At 45.9% G+C, this 16,947-nt stretch overlaps 1 protein-coding gene across 4 annotated transcripts in view; it reads left to right on the forward strand.

Moving 5' to 3' along the window:
* Positions 1-16,947, forward strand: part of FYB2 (FYN binding protein 2) — a 65,422-nt gene that overhangs the window by 1,212 nt on the left and 47,263 nt on the right. For 2 of the 4 annotated variants that reach the window (XM_034779216.1, XM_034779218.1), the window contains exon 1: positions 15,061-15,209. The exons of the other annotated variants lie outside the window; for them this stretch is intronic. In XM_034779216.1, coding sequence (XP_034635107.1) covers positions 15,201-15,209 — 9 coding nt within the window. In that variant the 5' untranslated portion in view covers positions 15,061-15,200. Of the gene's footprint in view, positions 1-15,060; positions 15,210-16,947 lie in introns of those variants that run through there. 4 annotated transcript variants of the gene reach the window in all.

The raw sequence follows: 16,947 nt of genomic DNA on the forward strand, positions 1-16,947 counted from the left end.
CCCACCCTGTGCCTGTTCCTGTTCCAACCCCGTTCTTGATTCCTGCTCCAACCCCAGGCCCGACTGCTAGGCTGGACCACCGATGCTCCAATCACTAGGCCTGACCATCCATTTCTCAGTTTCTGACATCATGATAGCCTGTGTTGTTGAGGAGATATGCTGCAGTGTTCTCTTTTAGTTGGAGTTTCCTAAGCACTGAAGGCTTCATGCCCAGGTATATCGCATTGCAATAGTCCACCCAAGAGGTGACAAAGGTGTGAATAATGTCAGGCTAGGATGCAGTCTCCTAGCCAACTGGAGATGGTAGAAAGTGTTGTTCACAGATGTTGCTATATGAGAGCATAGCCTCAGTGAGGAATCCAAGAGTTCTAAAGTATAGACTATATTGACCAATGTGTGTACCTTCAATGCAAGCAGACTGCACTGTGGCTGCTAACTCTTCAAAAGGCTTTCTTTTGCCCATCACCATCACCTCCGTTTATTTAGGTTCAGCTTCAGCCAACTGTTCTGTCCATGGACTGATCTTGTCCAGTCGCTGGGCCATTTTGGTGGTAGTGGTGTGATTGTATGGATGAAGGATAAGTAGAGCTGTGTCCCCTCTACATTTTGCTGGTACTTGATTCCAGTTGCCTGATCATTTTCTCTAGTGGTTGCGTATAGCTATTGAAAAGGACCAGAAAGAATTGATCTCTATGGGATTCAACAAGTGAGGAGTCTAATAGTGGAGGTATAGTTCTCCATTGACTTCAATGGGCTTTGGTTCATGCCCACAGTATGTGATCCATCCAAGCATATGTTTAACTTTAAAGACATGAATAGTCCTTTTCATGCAACGGGACTTCTTGCATTCTTAAAGCTTAAAGATGCTTAGGTGCCTCGATGGATCAGGACCATATTATGACAACCAGTCCCTTAGTAATACCTACAACAGATACTTGGATAGATAAAAGACAAAGCTAAAGAAGTCTGTTTTTTTTTTTTTTAATTGGGGGTTTTTCATTGCCCTTCCTACGATGCCTGAATAGAGCTCCTCTTAAAATTTCTGAAATTAATCATGTGATAACTTTGATTGGACTGACAAATAATTTTTAATTGAACAAGTAGAAAACGATCATCATCTACATTGTCTACTTTTAAGATCAGTAAAGCTGCAAACCTCTAAAATAGCTAAACAGCTACCATGATTCTAAACCCTGAGGTAGACAGATGAGCCTAGCACTCCCTCTAGTGGACAAAAATGCAATAGAATACCTTTCTATGGAAATAACTAGAAGCTTGGTTTAGTAGGAATGATCCCTCTCTGAAAGTGACTTTAGCAATAGGCTCTGCACCACTTTAGCTGGGTAGCATTACATGAGGGGTAAGTGATGCACAGGCTTTGAGCTCGCCCTCTGCAGAGTGTGGTATACAGCAAGGCCTCCAGGAAGAGTAGAGATGCTACACTTCATGTACACTCTTTATGCAGACTTTGGTTTCTGTTGACATGCTTTGTGCTGGGACATTAACAAAGAAGCCCAGCACAGGGCAGTTGCAGGATGCAGCTACACAGAGCAGCAGCAAGTTTGTTAAATCATTTCTGTACATAGTTCTCTTAATAAAAAGGGTATCTTGACACCAGTCTGTTCATCATAAAGACACTGCACTGAGGATCAGTTTCAGCCTGTTAGAATCTGATGCTGCTCAGTACATATAGTTAAATGTGAGTTATGTTTTAAAGTCAGTCCTGTCAACACAGGTTCCAAATTTCTTCGAAGTTCTGGGGTGTTTCAATGTGAGGTGTTTAGTTCAGGTCCATCACTAGTCCAGAGCTGTATTCTTGGTAACCACTGAACTTTGGGGAATTCATAGATTCTGGCTGACTGGCCTATTGACTGGCAGTTTTTATGCAGCCATCATCATGGCATTGAGGCACCAGGGTATCCAAACAAACCTATGTCATCATCTCTGAAAAAGAGGCTGTTTTTAGGTGCCTCATTAGAAATTTACATGTGTCATGAGGTACCTAACCATTTGCCTCCTCGGCCTGTGTAGCTGGGCCAAGGTAACCTAGGCAGAGCCACGGGTTAAACCTCTTCTTTTTTGTGTCAGGCCTGCTGCTCGTTTGGAACAAGAATATGAGCTGTTAAGTGTCTGGGGAACAGACGGAACAGGAGCTTCTTAACCTAGTGGGCCTAAGTAACATGTATAACAGGAGATAGAAAATAAGGAGTGGCTTGTCTTGTCTTTTCTCTCTCAGACTCAGGGAGATTGTGCTTTCCTGACTGGTCCCCAGAAAAGGGCTTTCATTCTGATTTCATTTGTACGTAGACAGGGAGGGTTCCTTATCTGAAGCTTTGGTTTATACCCTGAGAAACTGCTATGCTCCTGTTTTGGGAGCATGCTGGAGAGCCATCCAAGCCAGTGCAAACATGCCTAACTGTGTGCACCCAAGTTTGCAAAATGTTAAGGCCAAAACTCTCACTCACCCAAAATTTCCAGATGGTAGGGCACCCTGTTGCAAGGTACTAGATGGAGACAAAGATATCCACTCAGGGATGCATTCTTATACACAGTTACAAACAAGTTACACATCACTCCTGATGTATTGAGGTGCAACTCCTTCACGCAGCAAGGTACAACCCCACTATGTAGTAAGGTGCTGCCTCTCACCTTGTACATGTTGGCTCGAACAAAACAACTCCATCCATCATATTCCCCTTTTGGCCCTGTCATTGGGATGGGTCGGCCTCTTCCATGTTATCTGTGGAATGTTCCAGTGTAGTGTGTTTTGGTACCATGTTTATACTTTAACTTTGCTAGGTGAATATATATTTATGCAACATCAGCCCTTTTCCTTGCCAGCTTCTGTGAGCAGGGCCTGCCTCTGGCTCACAGCTTAACTTTGCTTTATGTTAGCAAAGTCTTGACCATTACTTTAGTTCAGGCCTCATCTTGGGCCTCTGATAAGGGTTTATATCTCAGGGCCTCCTCTTACTACAGCCACATTAATAAAAGTGTTAGATTGCCCCTTGGGTTGTCCCACCTATCATCTCCATTAAGCGCCTGCCCAATTAAGAGGAGACGCCGTGCAAACAAAAAAGCCTGAAAATATTTTATAAGACTTAAAAATACAGTTTTACCACTGAAATTCTCTTGCAATTCTTCTGTATTTCTAATTCTTTTAATCTCTCTTTGGAATCTTCTATATTTAAAAAAATCCAGAGTTTGAATGTCACAGCTGATTTGATTATTCATTTGCACCATTAAGCAGCATTTATGCTACTATTTTCTGACTAACTCTTTGGGACTGACACACAACTCTTGAGGTGCACCAGGAATACTCCTAGCTCAACAGGTTGCAACACACACACCTCTTTGTTTTTTCACCCTTTTCATAACACCCACTCCCTTCATCAGCCGCCCGCTTTGTTCCACATCAGGACTGACCTTACCATTAGGCAAACTGAGGCGGCCACCTCAGGTGCCAGATTGGGGGTGGGGGGTGCCACTAGAACCCAATTGTCTGCTGCTGGTGCATATGTATTCTCTCTGCTCTAGAGGCACAGAGATGGTGGAGTGCGGTGCTGGAGGAAGGAGGGCACAAGAGACATAACAGGCAGGCAGGAGAAAAGGTGAGAGGGAATAACAGAAAGCAGCAGGAGCTGCAGGGAGAGAGAGGAGGAGGAGCCTCTTATGTACCTCTCGAGCATCCCCAGGTGCCTGGACTGATTAACACCAGCGTCTCAGGGAGCTTCCTGTTTCCTGCTGCTTCCCTGAACCCACTTGAGGAGAACAGGCAGTCAACTGAAGTAGTAGGAGCCAGTTAGGCCCTTAAGATGCTGATATCTTCCCTCACTCAGGCCCTGCTACCAGCCTGCTTATTTGTCCCCTTCAATTGAGTGTTGAGAGCCACTATAGCTGGCACAGACCAGCAGTCATGAGTGAAAGAAGAAAACGCCCCTCTGGGGCAGCATTCAGAAAAAAGAAAGCAAAGGAAGCTTTTCTATCTAAGCAGGGAGGAGCTCTCCTGAGATATATAGACACAAATGTTCACGGTGAGCCTTCCAGCCCCAGTGAGGATGTGAGTGGTGAGGAGATGTCTGATCTTCCCGTTAGTCAGAGTACAACTAACCTGGCAGCTACTGCAGCATCCATATCTCCATCTCAAACGGATGTAACCATGCACATTCCTGAAGAAAAGTGTAGATCAGAGAAGAGTGTGGTGGAGGCACAAGAAACAGCTGCTGCTGAGTTTAGTTCCTTAAGTCTAGGTGATCCAGGACTATGGACCCACTTGAGCAGTAGCCTGAGGGACTTCCTTGTGCTGCATGGGCCACAGCAAGTGAAAAACTTCATGTTCCCCAAAGACAATGAAAATAGAAGTTTCCATCCAACACATTACTGGCGTGAAATCCCCAATGGTGACGAAGTGGAGAGGCCATGGCTTATGTACTCAAAAACCCAGAATGCTGCATACTGTTTTTGTTGCAAACTCTTCCAGTCTAATGTTCCAGCCACATTGGGTTCTACAGGAACAAAGGACTAGAAAAATCTGGCTAGAAATCTGGCATGCCATGAGAAGGCAGCAAATCACCAGAAAGCATTCCATAGGTGGAAAGAACTTGAGATGAGACTAAGGTTAAAGGCCACCACAGATGATCAGCATCAAGAGAAGATTGCATCAGAGAGTCCCTTTATTGGCAAAATGTTCTGAAAAGGCTCATTGCCATTGTGAGAATGCTTGATTCCCAAAACCTAGCACTGCGTGGCACTTCAGATCAGCAGTATGTGCCAAACAATGGAAACTTCCTTAAAATTGTGGAGCTGATGGCTGAGTTTGATGCTGTACTCCAAGAGCATCTAAGAAGAGTTACCACCCAAGAAATGTACACACACCACGACCTTGGAAAACCAATTCAAAATGAGATCATACAGTTACTGGCAACAACAGTCAAACAGAAGATTGTGGCAGATCTGAAGTCAGCAAGATATTACTCTGTTATTCTGGACTGCACACCTGACATCAGCCATACGGAACAAATGACTTTAATGGTGCGTTTTGTAACAACAACAGAACCTAGTGAAAATGTCCCTGCAATGGTGACTGTCAGAGCATTTTCTAGAACTTATTGACATTGATGATAGTACAGGAGCTTGTTTGACAAATGTGCTTCTTAAAAAGCTGGAAGATACGGGAATTGCAATAGCTGACATGAGAGGTCAGGGCTACGATAATGGTGCCAACATGAGAGGACAGAACAGAGGAGTGCAGACACAGATCCGAAAGTTAAACCCTCAAGATTTTTTTGTCCCATGCAGTTCTCATTTATTGAACTTTGCGGTCAGTGATGCAGCATCAACTTCTAGTGAGGCTGCTGAATTTTTTAATGTAATTCAAAGCATCTATGTATTTTTCTTTGCATCAACTCATTGAAGGCAAATTTTGAATCAACATCTAGGGACATCCTCTCTGACACTGAAACCACTGAGTGCCACACGATGGGAAAGTCGAGTGTAGGCGATAAAGCCTATCAAACACCAAATTGGGAAGATAGATGATGCCATAGTTGCCATTATGGAGGATAATGCTATGACAGGAACTGTTCATGGGAGAACAGTAGCAGAATCACCAGAAACATACATAACTTCTGTGATTAAAAGTATTGCCAAGATTAAAATGAACAAAGGTATTGTCAATGTCAGGCCTCAAACTTCCGCTTTGCAGAGGTGAAAAGGGCAAGCTTTGCAGAAGTAAGCTAAGACTTGTGGTCAAAACCCACTGCAACCAGATATCACGGTATGCTGACTCCTATAAAGCGAGATAAGTTGTGCACCCAGGCACAGGTTGACTAACCCACATTCAAAATAATTGGCTACAGGGAAATAAGTAAGCATAAATTATACAGTCAAAGCGACAACACTAACCACATTAAAGGTTTGGCTAACCATAATTGGCTGGTCTATTTTAAGACACAGCCAACAGATCAGATAAAAAGTATGAAGGCATGGGACTGCATGTGTGTATCGGTCATAAGGCAAACCTGATCCACACCCCCTGAATCCAGGGACGTGCACTTGTCGACTGTACCTAGCCAGTGCGGAAAATGGTGAACTGAAGGGTAAGGTATTTTCAGACGAATGCAGTATAAGTTTATGAAGTAAAGAAGTCTGGTTGCTCGAGCTAAATTAATCTCAAGTTGTATCAATACTATAGTTTTAAGAATAATAGTAAGTAGTTAATGAATAATAACTTTACATGTACTCTATGGTGTTAAGAATAGTAGTAAATAGCTAATGAATAATAACTTTATATGCACTTGTGCTTGTCTTCAGTATAACTTGCCATTTATATTAATCCTTATTCAGTGTTGATCTTTATTCTTGCTTTTCTTATTTTTTCTGTGTTGCCTTTATAGTCAAAAGTCATTAAAAACCCTTTTTAAGAAATAATCAGTAGTTTTAATGTTTCTTATATGGGCACTATCCAACCTCATTACATCTGTGTTGGGTGGTGGGAAATAGCGATCACCCAGGGACCAATTAGGGTCCTGACACGTGCCTCCTTCTTCCTTTATCTCTGCAACTTCAAATTTCTGTGTGGCTTAGTGTTGTGGCTTGACATACTGTTTGAAATAAACGTTGTAAGCAAGAGACTCAAGATGTTGACCTTGATATATCTGGAGCAATGGAACAACTGGACAAAGCAAAGTCATACCTCCAGTCTTACCAGTCAGATGAGGGATTTCAAAACGTTCTGAAGAGTGCACAGATGTTGGCAGAGGAACTTCACACTGATGCTATTTTCCCACCCATTCAAGAATACAAGAGTGCCCAAAGAAGACATTTTGATTATGAGGCACAGGATAATCCCATAAGAGACCCCAAACAATAATTCAAAGTTGAATTCTTTAACCAGGTGCTAGATTGTGCAATACAGTCAGTTGAACGTTTCATGCAGCTCAAGGAACACAGCAGTATATTTGGGATGTTGTATGATATTCCAAAACTCCTCACTATACCTGAAGAAGACCTACACCAGCAATGCAGGGCACTAGAGACAGTGTTGACACATGATGACATGCGCGATATTGATGCGAGTGATTTAGGTTATGAACTGAAAGCCCTTCCAAGATACATTTCAGCAGGATCAACTCTAAAGGCTGTTCTGGAATATATGTGCACAAATAAGATGACCACCCTCTTTCCAAATGCTTTTGTTGCTCTGTGCATACTTCTAACATTTCCTATAACAGTTGCCAGTGGAGAACGCAGCTTCTCCAAGCGGCAGTTAATAAAAACACATCTACGCTCCACAATGACACAGGAGAGGCTGGTTGGACTTGCAACCATCTCAAAAGAGCATGAGCTGGCCCAGACTGTTGACCTTCAGGAAGCAGTTCAAATCTTTGCAACCAAGAAGGCACGGAAAGCACCATTTTGATTATTCAAACAGATAAAAATGCCAGTGTTTACTATGCAGACAAAAAGTTACATTTGCTATTCAGGCGTTTGAAAGTTAAGTGTTACTTAAAATTTTTGAACAAGGCATTTTAAGTTGTTAGTGCTCCTTTATTGAGGTACGTAGCAGAGTTGTACCATGAGAGGAGTAGAACAGGAAGAAGGCAGAATTGAGACCTTTCAAAGTTTTGGCCCAAGCGAGGGGGCATTGGGGCGTCATCTGAGCTCCCCGCCTCAGGTACCAAAATGTTGTGGGCGGGCTCTGTTCCACGTTAGCCCTTCTTGCTCTTATCTTGGGCCTGTTTCCATAATCCTCTCCCGCTGATGGTGCCAGCTAGCTCCTCCTACTGCTTCCACACTCCCCAAAAGGTGGTCTTCTGGCCCTGCCTCTCTCTTGATGGACCTGAAGCCTTTCACCTCTCTGTGATCTGCCATTCCACTTTCCGCCTTTAGACTCCAGGTGCACCTGACTCTCCCATCGGCCTCTGCACTGCCACTGCCCTTCAAGGTTTCTAAGAGAACATTGGAGTGGAAAGTGTCTCCAGTCCTCCCCTGTCCTGGTCCCATCCATCCTTTCTGGATCTAGGGAACCCCATCCATGCAGAAGAGGTTTTGGGGCAAGGAGTAAACATACCTTCACAGATGCACAGCGAGGTATGTTTCACAGCATTTATACCTAATTTTGCTCTCTGCTCCTTGGTCTCAAGTGTTTTGATCCGCAAGGCACTAAATTCTAGATAATTTCCTTTCATTGTCAGCACAAATCTACAATATATTTGTAATGTTCTCTCCTATTCTTCATTAGCTCTTAGGCTGTGTGATCTGAGCAGAGTACTGGTTTGAAGGATATGCTGCTGCTGAGAAGAAACACTTGGTTTCACATGAACACAAATCTGAGTTTGCCTTCATTGCATTGATCAAACTGTAGCAGCAAATAAAGCTTGTAATTAAAACAATGGGGTGATACATCTCTCTGGTTTATCAATGACTCTACTCTGCCTTTTAGAAGACTTTAGTACTAAAGAAAGGCATATAATGGGTGTTATGCTCAACCAACCTTAAGGGCAAGATGCAGCTAATAAGCACCTTGCTACTGGCTCAAACTAACATGTACAATAATATGTTGGTTTCAGAGTAGAAGCCGTGTTAGTCTGTATCCGCAAAAAGAACAGGAGTACTTGTGGCACCTTAGAGACTAACAAATTTATTAGAGCATAAGCTTTCGTGGACTACAGCCCACTTCGGGTTTTTTTTGTTTTCACTAAGACCAGTGTACAGTGTTCCACCCTAAAAACTTCACACAAGCTCCTGAAGAGCCTAGCAAATGCTGCATGATTTAATGTTGTGGAAATATGTCTCACAGCCTAAGCAACTTCGGAACATCCAGCAGCCTGTATGGCCAACCACTAAATGCCACAGTATCTGCTGCAGTAGCCCAGCCCGCACCCACTCAGGCGTACTGGTGCCATTAAACTCAGCCTGTCCTGAATGAATGGAGTCAGGGCTTTCCTTCTAGCTGATGCACAGTTTTCAGCAAGGCTGAAATGAGGTTTATGAAGAACAGAGAGAAATGGATTTACTCCGATTTCAAAAATAAATTAAAGGGCAGGGTACTGCAGTCTCAAAGCGGATTATTGTTGAGAGTTGTACCCCAGAAGCAGTCTCTGTCTATAGTACATACAAAGAGTGCCATCTACTGGCACATAGGGATACAATCTGCATATTGTTCATAAATATGAACGTCCCAAAGTTGCTGTCACATTGCAAGATCACTTTTAGCTGAGTAGGTGTTAACCCAGAGGTGGGCAAACTTTTTGGGCCGAGGGCCACATCTGGGTGGGGAAATTGTATGCAGGGCAGGGGGTTGGGGTGAAGGAGTGAGTGAGGGGTGTGTGGGGGGGTGCAGTGTGCAGGAAGGGGCTCAGGGCAAGGGATTGGGGCAGAGGAGGAGTGCGGGGTGTATGAGGGGGTTCAGGGCAGGGGTGTGGGGTGCAGCAGGGGGCTCAGGGCAGGGGGTTGGGGTGCACGGGTGCAGGGTGCTGCAGGGGTCTCAGGGCAGGGGGTTGGGGTGCACAGGGGTGCAGGGTGCAGCAGGGGGCTCAGGGCAGGGGGTTGGGGTGCATGAGGGCGCTCAAGGCAGGGAGTTTGGCTGCAGGAGGGGTATGAGGTGCAGGCAGGGGGCTTAGGGCAGGGAGTTGTGGGGTGCAGGAGAGGTTCGAGTTCTGGCCCAGCGCTGCTTACCTAGAGTGGCTCCGGGGTGGCAGCGGTGCTCACCGGGGCCAGGGTAGGCTCCCTGCATGCCTGCCCTATCCCTGTCTCTGTGCCGTTCCAGGAAGCGCTGTGGCCCCGGGGAGGGGGGCGGCGCAGAGGGCTCTGCGTGCGCTGCCCTTGCCAGGTACCTCCCCTGAAGCTCCCATTGGCCAGGGTTCCCCATTCCTGGCCAATGGGAGCTGCGGGGGGTGGTGCCTGGAGGCAAGGGCAACACACATGGAGCCCTTTGCCCTCCCGCCCCCCAAGGGCCACTTCTGAGAGCGGCACGGGGCCTGCAGCATCATGGGGGGCAATCCTGCGGGCCGGATCCAAAGCCCTGAGGGACCGAATCCAGCCCGCGGGCCTTAGTTTTCCCACTCCTGTGTTAACCACTACTGTACAGCCCGGTCAATTCTCTTCTGTGATGTGCGTTCTGTGGGCTTAAGGAGAACATGGACTGCTCTCACTGGGAAAGATAACAGTAGCCAATCAGTTAAAAAGGAAAAGAGAGTTCATGAGTGCTGAGGCCATTAATTCTCTTATTGCTAGATTAACCGGTCTTTTCCTTGGGAAATCTGCTCTGAAGAAAATTGGCTCAGTGTTGAGACAAAAGACAGAACCCTTTAGGCTATTCTCTAGGGAAGATATGTCCCGTGATAACAGAAGTCTGGCATGTCCCTAGGATTCTGATAAATCGCTCACTTAGGCCTTGGCTACACTGGCGCTGTACAGCGCTGCAACTTGCTATGCTCAGGGGTGTGAAAACACCCCCTCCCCCCGAGCGCAGCGAGTACAGCGCTATAAAGCGCCAGTGTAATCAGAACCTGCAGTGCTGCATGCTACTCCCCTCGGAGAGGTGGAGTACTTACAGCGCTGCGAGAGAGCTCTTGCAACACTGGCGGCGCGACTACACTCACGCTTCACAGCGCTGCCGTGGCAGCGCTGGGAAGTCCTGAGTGTAGCCAAGGCCTAAGAAGGGGAGATACCTCGCTATGAAATACGTTTGGACTTGTTTAGAGAGGATGTTTGTTTTTACTAAGCTCTGCTACCTGGTGAGAAGGAAGAAGCTCTTTCCCTCAGGGGAAATGTCTGCTGTCATCTCTCTGATGGCGCTTATTTATGTTTGAGGAGGAGTAGACTTGCTGTCTGATTTATAATGGATAGGACTGGTGGACTGATGAAATACAATAGCTGTACCCTTCATTCTTCCTACTGATAAAAAGGAAAGGATTTGTGTAAAAGAAAAGGCCTGACAGAGAACCATGGAATAGAAATAGGGAGATGTCCAAGGATAAGAGCACAGGATAGATTCAGGGCATCTGGCTTCTAGTCCCAATTCAGTGATAACTGGTCTTGCTGTGCATTCATTTACTCCTCAGTAAAATGGATAAAACTGATAAGTACTTAGCACCTGCATAACACTTTACAAGCAGTAATTAGTTAATGGATCCTCCCAGGTCTGTGTGGTGTAGGTGGTATTTTACAACCAAATCTTTCCATGGCTTGGGCTGTGCACCTTGAAGCTGGGAGTTTTGTCTGTGGGGGAGGAAGGACTGCAGGATCTGACCTTGCACGCCCCAATGGACAGCTGCAGAACATACTGACATATATGACTGACAAGAAAATGTTGCAGTTACCTAGTATTAAACGGCAGTGGTGGGAGCAACACACAGAATTCACATACTGATTAAACCATCTCACTTTGAGATTGACTGACACACCTCTTTCTTTATGCAAAAATAGTTTGCACTGGATACCAAAGGGGACTGTGGTAAGAAGTTAGCAATACAAAAGGCACGATGCATTCAGGTGAAGTACTAAAGCAGAGATGCTAATGTCCTGGGGAAATCTGCATGAGTCAGACAAGCAGGATTTATCCCTACAAATGTAGAACCTCCTAGATATATAGGGTGGGATTTTCAGATGTGTTCAATGATGGCCAAACTCTACTGCTATTGCAGCCAGTGGGAGTTTTATAACCGACAGCACTAGGGGTAAAGCTTGGCTAATGCTGAACACTTTTAAAAATCCCACCCTATATATCTAGGAGGTTCTACAAGCAAATCCTGCTTGTCTTACTCATGAGGAATTCCCAATGACATTAATCGAAGTCTGGCATTAAAGGGAAGTAGAGATTTGGGGTCTAACAGTTAAGGAGAAGCACCGTTCCTGGGTAATATGAGCAACTGGAATTCTGTTCCCATTTAAAGAAATTTTTAAAATACTGTAAAGCCCTCTGTGATTAGGAGGCTGCATGTCTTGTGCAGAATCAGCACTTCAGGAAACTTCTGTACCCTTAACTGAGTGTATGTGAGCTTATGACATAAAGAACAAGACAACCTTCCACTCTGAAGAGCCATTTTGAAAAACCCTACCCATATCTAATCTACCTGTGAGGCCTTACAGGGGCTTCTTTGTCTTGCCTATTAGCATGGGCTAGCCCATGCTGAGTAGAGGCCCAGGATACCACATGGGCTTGTACAGACCATGCTCAGGTACGTCCACACATACCGCAGTAAAACCTATGACTGCAGTGAAGACATATGCAGAAAGAGACCCCCCCCCCCCGCCCCGCCCCGCAAAAAAGGCAGATGGATAATTCAAGTAATGTTAATGTCCTGGAATTTTTAGCATTTCAGTGTCTGTTTGGAAAAGTCTTTCTACAGGAATTCAATAGAATACTTCTTGCAGGGCAGAAAATCTCCCATCAGGTAGTGAATTTTAAAGCTTTATTATGGGAGAATTGACAGTTAAAGAAAAAAACCTCTTAGGATTAGGATTTTTGGGGGGCAAAAAAATCCTCATTGCATTTTCTTGACTGTCGGGCTTCTTTGGTTAGCTATTTTGTGGTGTTCACAGATTATGAAAAATAGTTTCATATGTTACCTACACTATGCTTTTAAATTAATGTTTTGGTTTTGTTTCTTCTGTATAATGGTTATATTTGTTAACAAAAATCTTGACGAATAAATTTTTAAAAAGGAAAAGCAAGCAGAAGAAAGACCGGGAAAGAGGAAGGCTGATGATGTTGTCAAGATGGAGGGCCAGAAGTGCTAAAGTCTGCTCCTGGCTCTGCCACGGACTTCTTGTGTGACCTTAGACAAGTCACTTGACTTCTCTCTACCCTAGTTTCACCATTCCCAGAAATGTTGAATAGCTAAGTTAATGAACCTTTGTAAAGTGCATTACGATTCTTCAATAGGAGGCACTAGAGAAATGCAAATTATTATTATAATTTTCTTCATCAAAATCAAAATCCAGAGATCGATAGCCAAGCCAGGTGCTGGCTAGAGGTAGGGAAAGCAAGATGAAGGTTCCTGCCTACGACCAGCATTTGCAGAGATTGCAGAGATAGTCCAGTGGGTGAAATAGCATAGCACCCCCCACCCCCACCACCCATAACCCCTGGTGGAAGGACAGGAAGATCCATGTAGTCCCTGTTCTCTTTTTGCTCTTCCGTGCCCCACTTACGCATCATGTATGTTTTACCTGACAATCTTCCCCTAGAGCAGGGGTAGGCAACCTATGGCACGCATGCCAAAGGCGGCATGTGAGCTGATTTTCAGTGGCACTCACACTGCCGGGGTCCTGGCCACCGGTCCGGGGGACTATGCATTTTAATTTTAAATGAAGCTTCTTAAACATTTTAAAAACCTTATTTACTTTACATACAACAATAGTTTAGTTATATATTATAGACTTATAGAAAGAGACTTTCTAAAAACGTTAAAATGTATGACTGGCACCCGAAACCTTAAATTAGAGTGAATAAATGAAGACTCGGCACACCACTTCTGAAAGGTTGCCAACCCCTGCCCTAGAGGAATGCCTCCTCTCTGTGCCTGCCAGCAGCAGGGGAGGGAGGTCACAGGAAGATAATATGGGCACCAGGGGATGGATCACTTGATGATTACCTGTTCTGTTTATTCCCTCTGGGGCACCTGGCATTGGCCACTGTCTGAAGACAGGATACTGGGCTAGATGGACCTTTGGTCTGATCCAGTGTGGCTGCTCTTATGTTCTTATGAGTCCTGGGGATCCAAAAGTCAAACATGGGGCCTGATTTATTTCAGAGTTGTGAGAAACTGCAGCTCCTCCTGTTGGAGGTGCAGGCTTTCAGCTCTTCTGAAATCCAGCCCTCCAGAAATTCTCCTCACTGCTATGACCCATCATTACACAGCTCATCCATGGGGCAAGGATGGAGAGGAGAGATCTCCTGGGGGAGAACCCCATAGAGAATATGATGCCTCAGAAAATATCATAAGGCTTTCTTGTACAATACAAGAGTTTTTGGCAAAGGCGACAACAATGATTTACAGAACACTGCTGAGGTTCAGAATTAAATGCAATAAGAAGGTATAGTGCTTTCCTCCGGCACCACTCTGCCTGTTGGTAGTGATATAACCCAAGGCCTTCAGCAAATGCAGTAACAGTATTTAGGTTGTTAGCTCCACAGGGCAGGGGTTTACAGGTTCTTAAACAGAGCAGAGCACGTTGCTGGCTTTTTTTCAAACTGTTAGCCGCAGCAGCAAGAAGATAGGTAACTGTGCTGCACTGTGGCAAGCCAGCCTATGTCTGAAAATGGATCCACCTTGGAGTATGGACACCTATTGAGACTTAGTTTGTCCTGTCACTTACCCTGCCCCCAACTCTCTACTGCTCACTTGTAGACCTTCCCACCCCTGCCCCCATTCTCCAATCAGGGTACTACTCCAGAACCTTCTTACCTCTCAATCTTGTCCTTCCCTTCCCGTACACCAACTGAAACCTTCCACCTAACCCCTGAACTCCACTCCTGGTCATTCCCAACCCATCTCTTCCTTCTGCCTCCTGCCCCCTGCACACCCATTACTAACCTTGCCCCCACTCACACACAAGCTCTTTGCACCTGGAACCTCACTCATACACCACTGATAACTCCTGCCCCCAGACAATCCACATGCCTGTCCAGTCCTTCCCTTCCCACCTGCCTTCAACCCCCTCCCTCTAGTCTCTGCCCTGCCCTCACATAAGCTTTCTCAATTTGGCAGACAAAAGGTTGCATAGTGAATGACCCTGCTGCAGAGCTCAGGTTGCACAGCTGTAGTGCTGCTTCTTGCCACTTCAGAATCTGAGGCTGTGGAAGGTCCTGAGGTGCCATAGACAGCTATACAATTTACACTGCCCCAGGCATGACCCTGTGCTGCCATGCCCTGATGACAGTATCCTAGAAGTTCTGAACAGGGTGGTCCATCTGAGTGAGGCAGGGCGGTCTCCAGGTGAAGATATTCTGCACTCCACCCCTCTGAGGCACTGGACAGGGAGGAGCCAGGGCTGAGTGCTGCAAGACTGGTGCTCAGGTGTATTGTGCGTGCCCCACCTTCCCTGGGCTCCTACAGCGCTCTGCAGTGTAATTACTAACAGCTGCTGGGGCGAGAGGACGTGAATCTCTGTAAACGCTGGCTGGAGACAGTGAAAGTAAAATATGCTACAAAGCTGAGCTCTTCGGATGGGTATTGGACAGCTGAGAAGACATGGAAGTAGTAAGTGCTGCTGCCTTTTGGCTTTGCAATGCTAGGGCTAATGGATATTTCCCTGTCTCGTGACATGTTTGCTGTTCGACTTTCTTGCTTTGCTTTGTAGTTTCAGGCGATTGTCTTACTGAATAGGCAACAGGTGTGGAAATAACTGACTTCTGAGCATTGCCTGAGGAGAACATCCCAGACAGCCTGTCTGCTCTCTGTTTTTTCTGGTTAGCTGGGGTCTCTTGTCCTGCTCCTAGGGTGGAAAAAAATGTCACTGAAGGGGTTGGGGAAGAAACTTCAGCTGGGGGTGTTGTGTTCTCCATTAACTCTTCCTGTTTCTTCTAGCTCTGCTATTAGCCTGTACTGAGCTCCTCCTCTCCATTTCCTCCTAAGCACGGGTGGATTTGCGGGAAAAATCTAGGGAGCTAATTAACACCCTGAGCACATTTTATTGTGAAATAGAGCAGTCCGGGAAGTATGTGGCAAGCCTTCAGCTAGCTGTGTTGAGTGTGCCATGCAGGGTCAGAGTGCAGTTGGGATTCAACGTTCAACAAGACAAGTGCCTTTGATCCATTTTCTGTTCAGACTTCACCAACCAATAACTTTCACAGAGGGGGGTTGCAGTTCTTCCTTTCAAATCTGTCATGTGCTGTCTGAGTGGGGTTATGCTTTCTGATACCAAAATATTAAATTGCCAGTTATCCTACATGTGTATAGACTAGTCTAGCTAGACACTATTACCAGCACCAAAACCCCCAGCTGTTCCTCTTTCTAAGACAGAGCCTCTGGTTTGCTTTATTCATTTATTTTATTGGGAGATATTTATATTGGACTAGCAATTTATTTGCAAGGGGGACGTCAGTTTAACTTTAATCTCCCTTCTCCAACCCCTCCATAAACTAACTGTTCCCTGGCTGTAAAACATCAGTAGCTTTCAAGCCTGAGAATGACTGTCTCCTTTTTTTTTTTTTTTTTTTAAGTTGTTAAGCATATTATGACTACAGCAGGGCAAATAATTCACTGATTACTTGCTGCAAGTTTCTGGCAATCTTTTAAATATAGTAACTTAGTGAATTCTCTTTCATTGCTTGACTGTCTCTAATTTATAGCTAGCTGCCTCTGACCACAGCCTTGAGGCCTTTGATTTGCTCTCAGAGGGCTGACACGGAGACTTGGTATATAGGGACTGCTAGCTTGCATTGAGAAATGTGTGATGAGTTGGATCACAGAAACCCCCTTGGAAGCTGCTACCTAATGTACCAAGACTACTTCTGAGCTGGCAGGGAAAACAGGAATAGGACTCCAGCACCCTGTCTTGCTGAGCCAGACACTCCCATCTGCTCCAACACAGACCCAGGGTCTGAATAACTTGTTCCAAAGCTGCAAGTTTACCTGAAAACAGCTTACAGAAGCGTGCTTGTCTTTAGCACTCAGATGCCCAACTCTAGGGTTACCATATTTTGAGCCTCCAAAAGGAGGACACTCCACGGGGCCCCGCCCCAACTCCACCCCTTCCCCAAAGTCCCCGCCCCAACTCCGCTCCCTCCCCTGCTTCCCGCGAACATTTGATTCGCGGGAAGCCTGAAGCAGGTAAGGGAGGTGTGGGGGGAGGAGGCGCGGCCCAGTCTGGCCCCCCACGGCGTCTCCAGCCTGGGTCGGCTCGGGCCCCGGGGTGCCGGGCCCGGCCCCCGGGGCCCCGGCCGAGCACCCCCGGCCCGCCCAGCACTGCCGGTCCCCGGCCCGGCCCCCGGGGCCC

Source organism: Trachemys scripta, chromosome 8 (genome assembly GCF_013100865.1).
Source record: "Trachemys scripta elegans isolate TJP31775 chromosome 8, CAS_Tse_1.0, whole genome shotgun sequence".
Classification (NCBI taxonomy): domain Eukaryota; kingdom Metazoa; phylum Chordata; order Testudines; family Emydidae; genus Trachemys; species Trachemys scripta.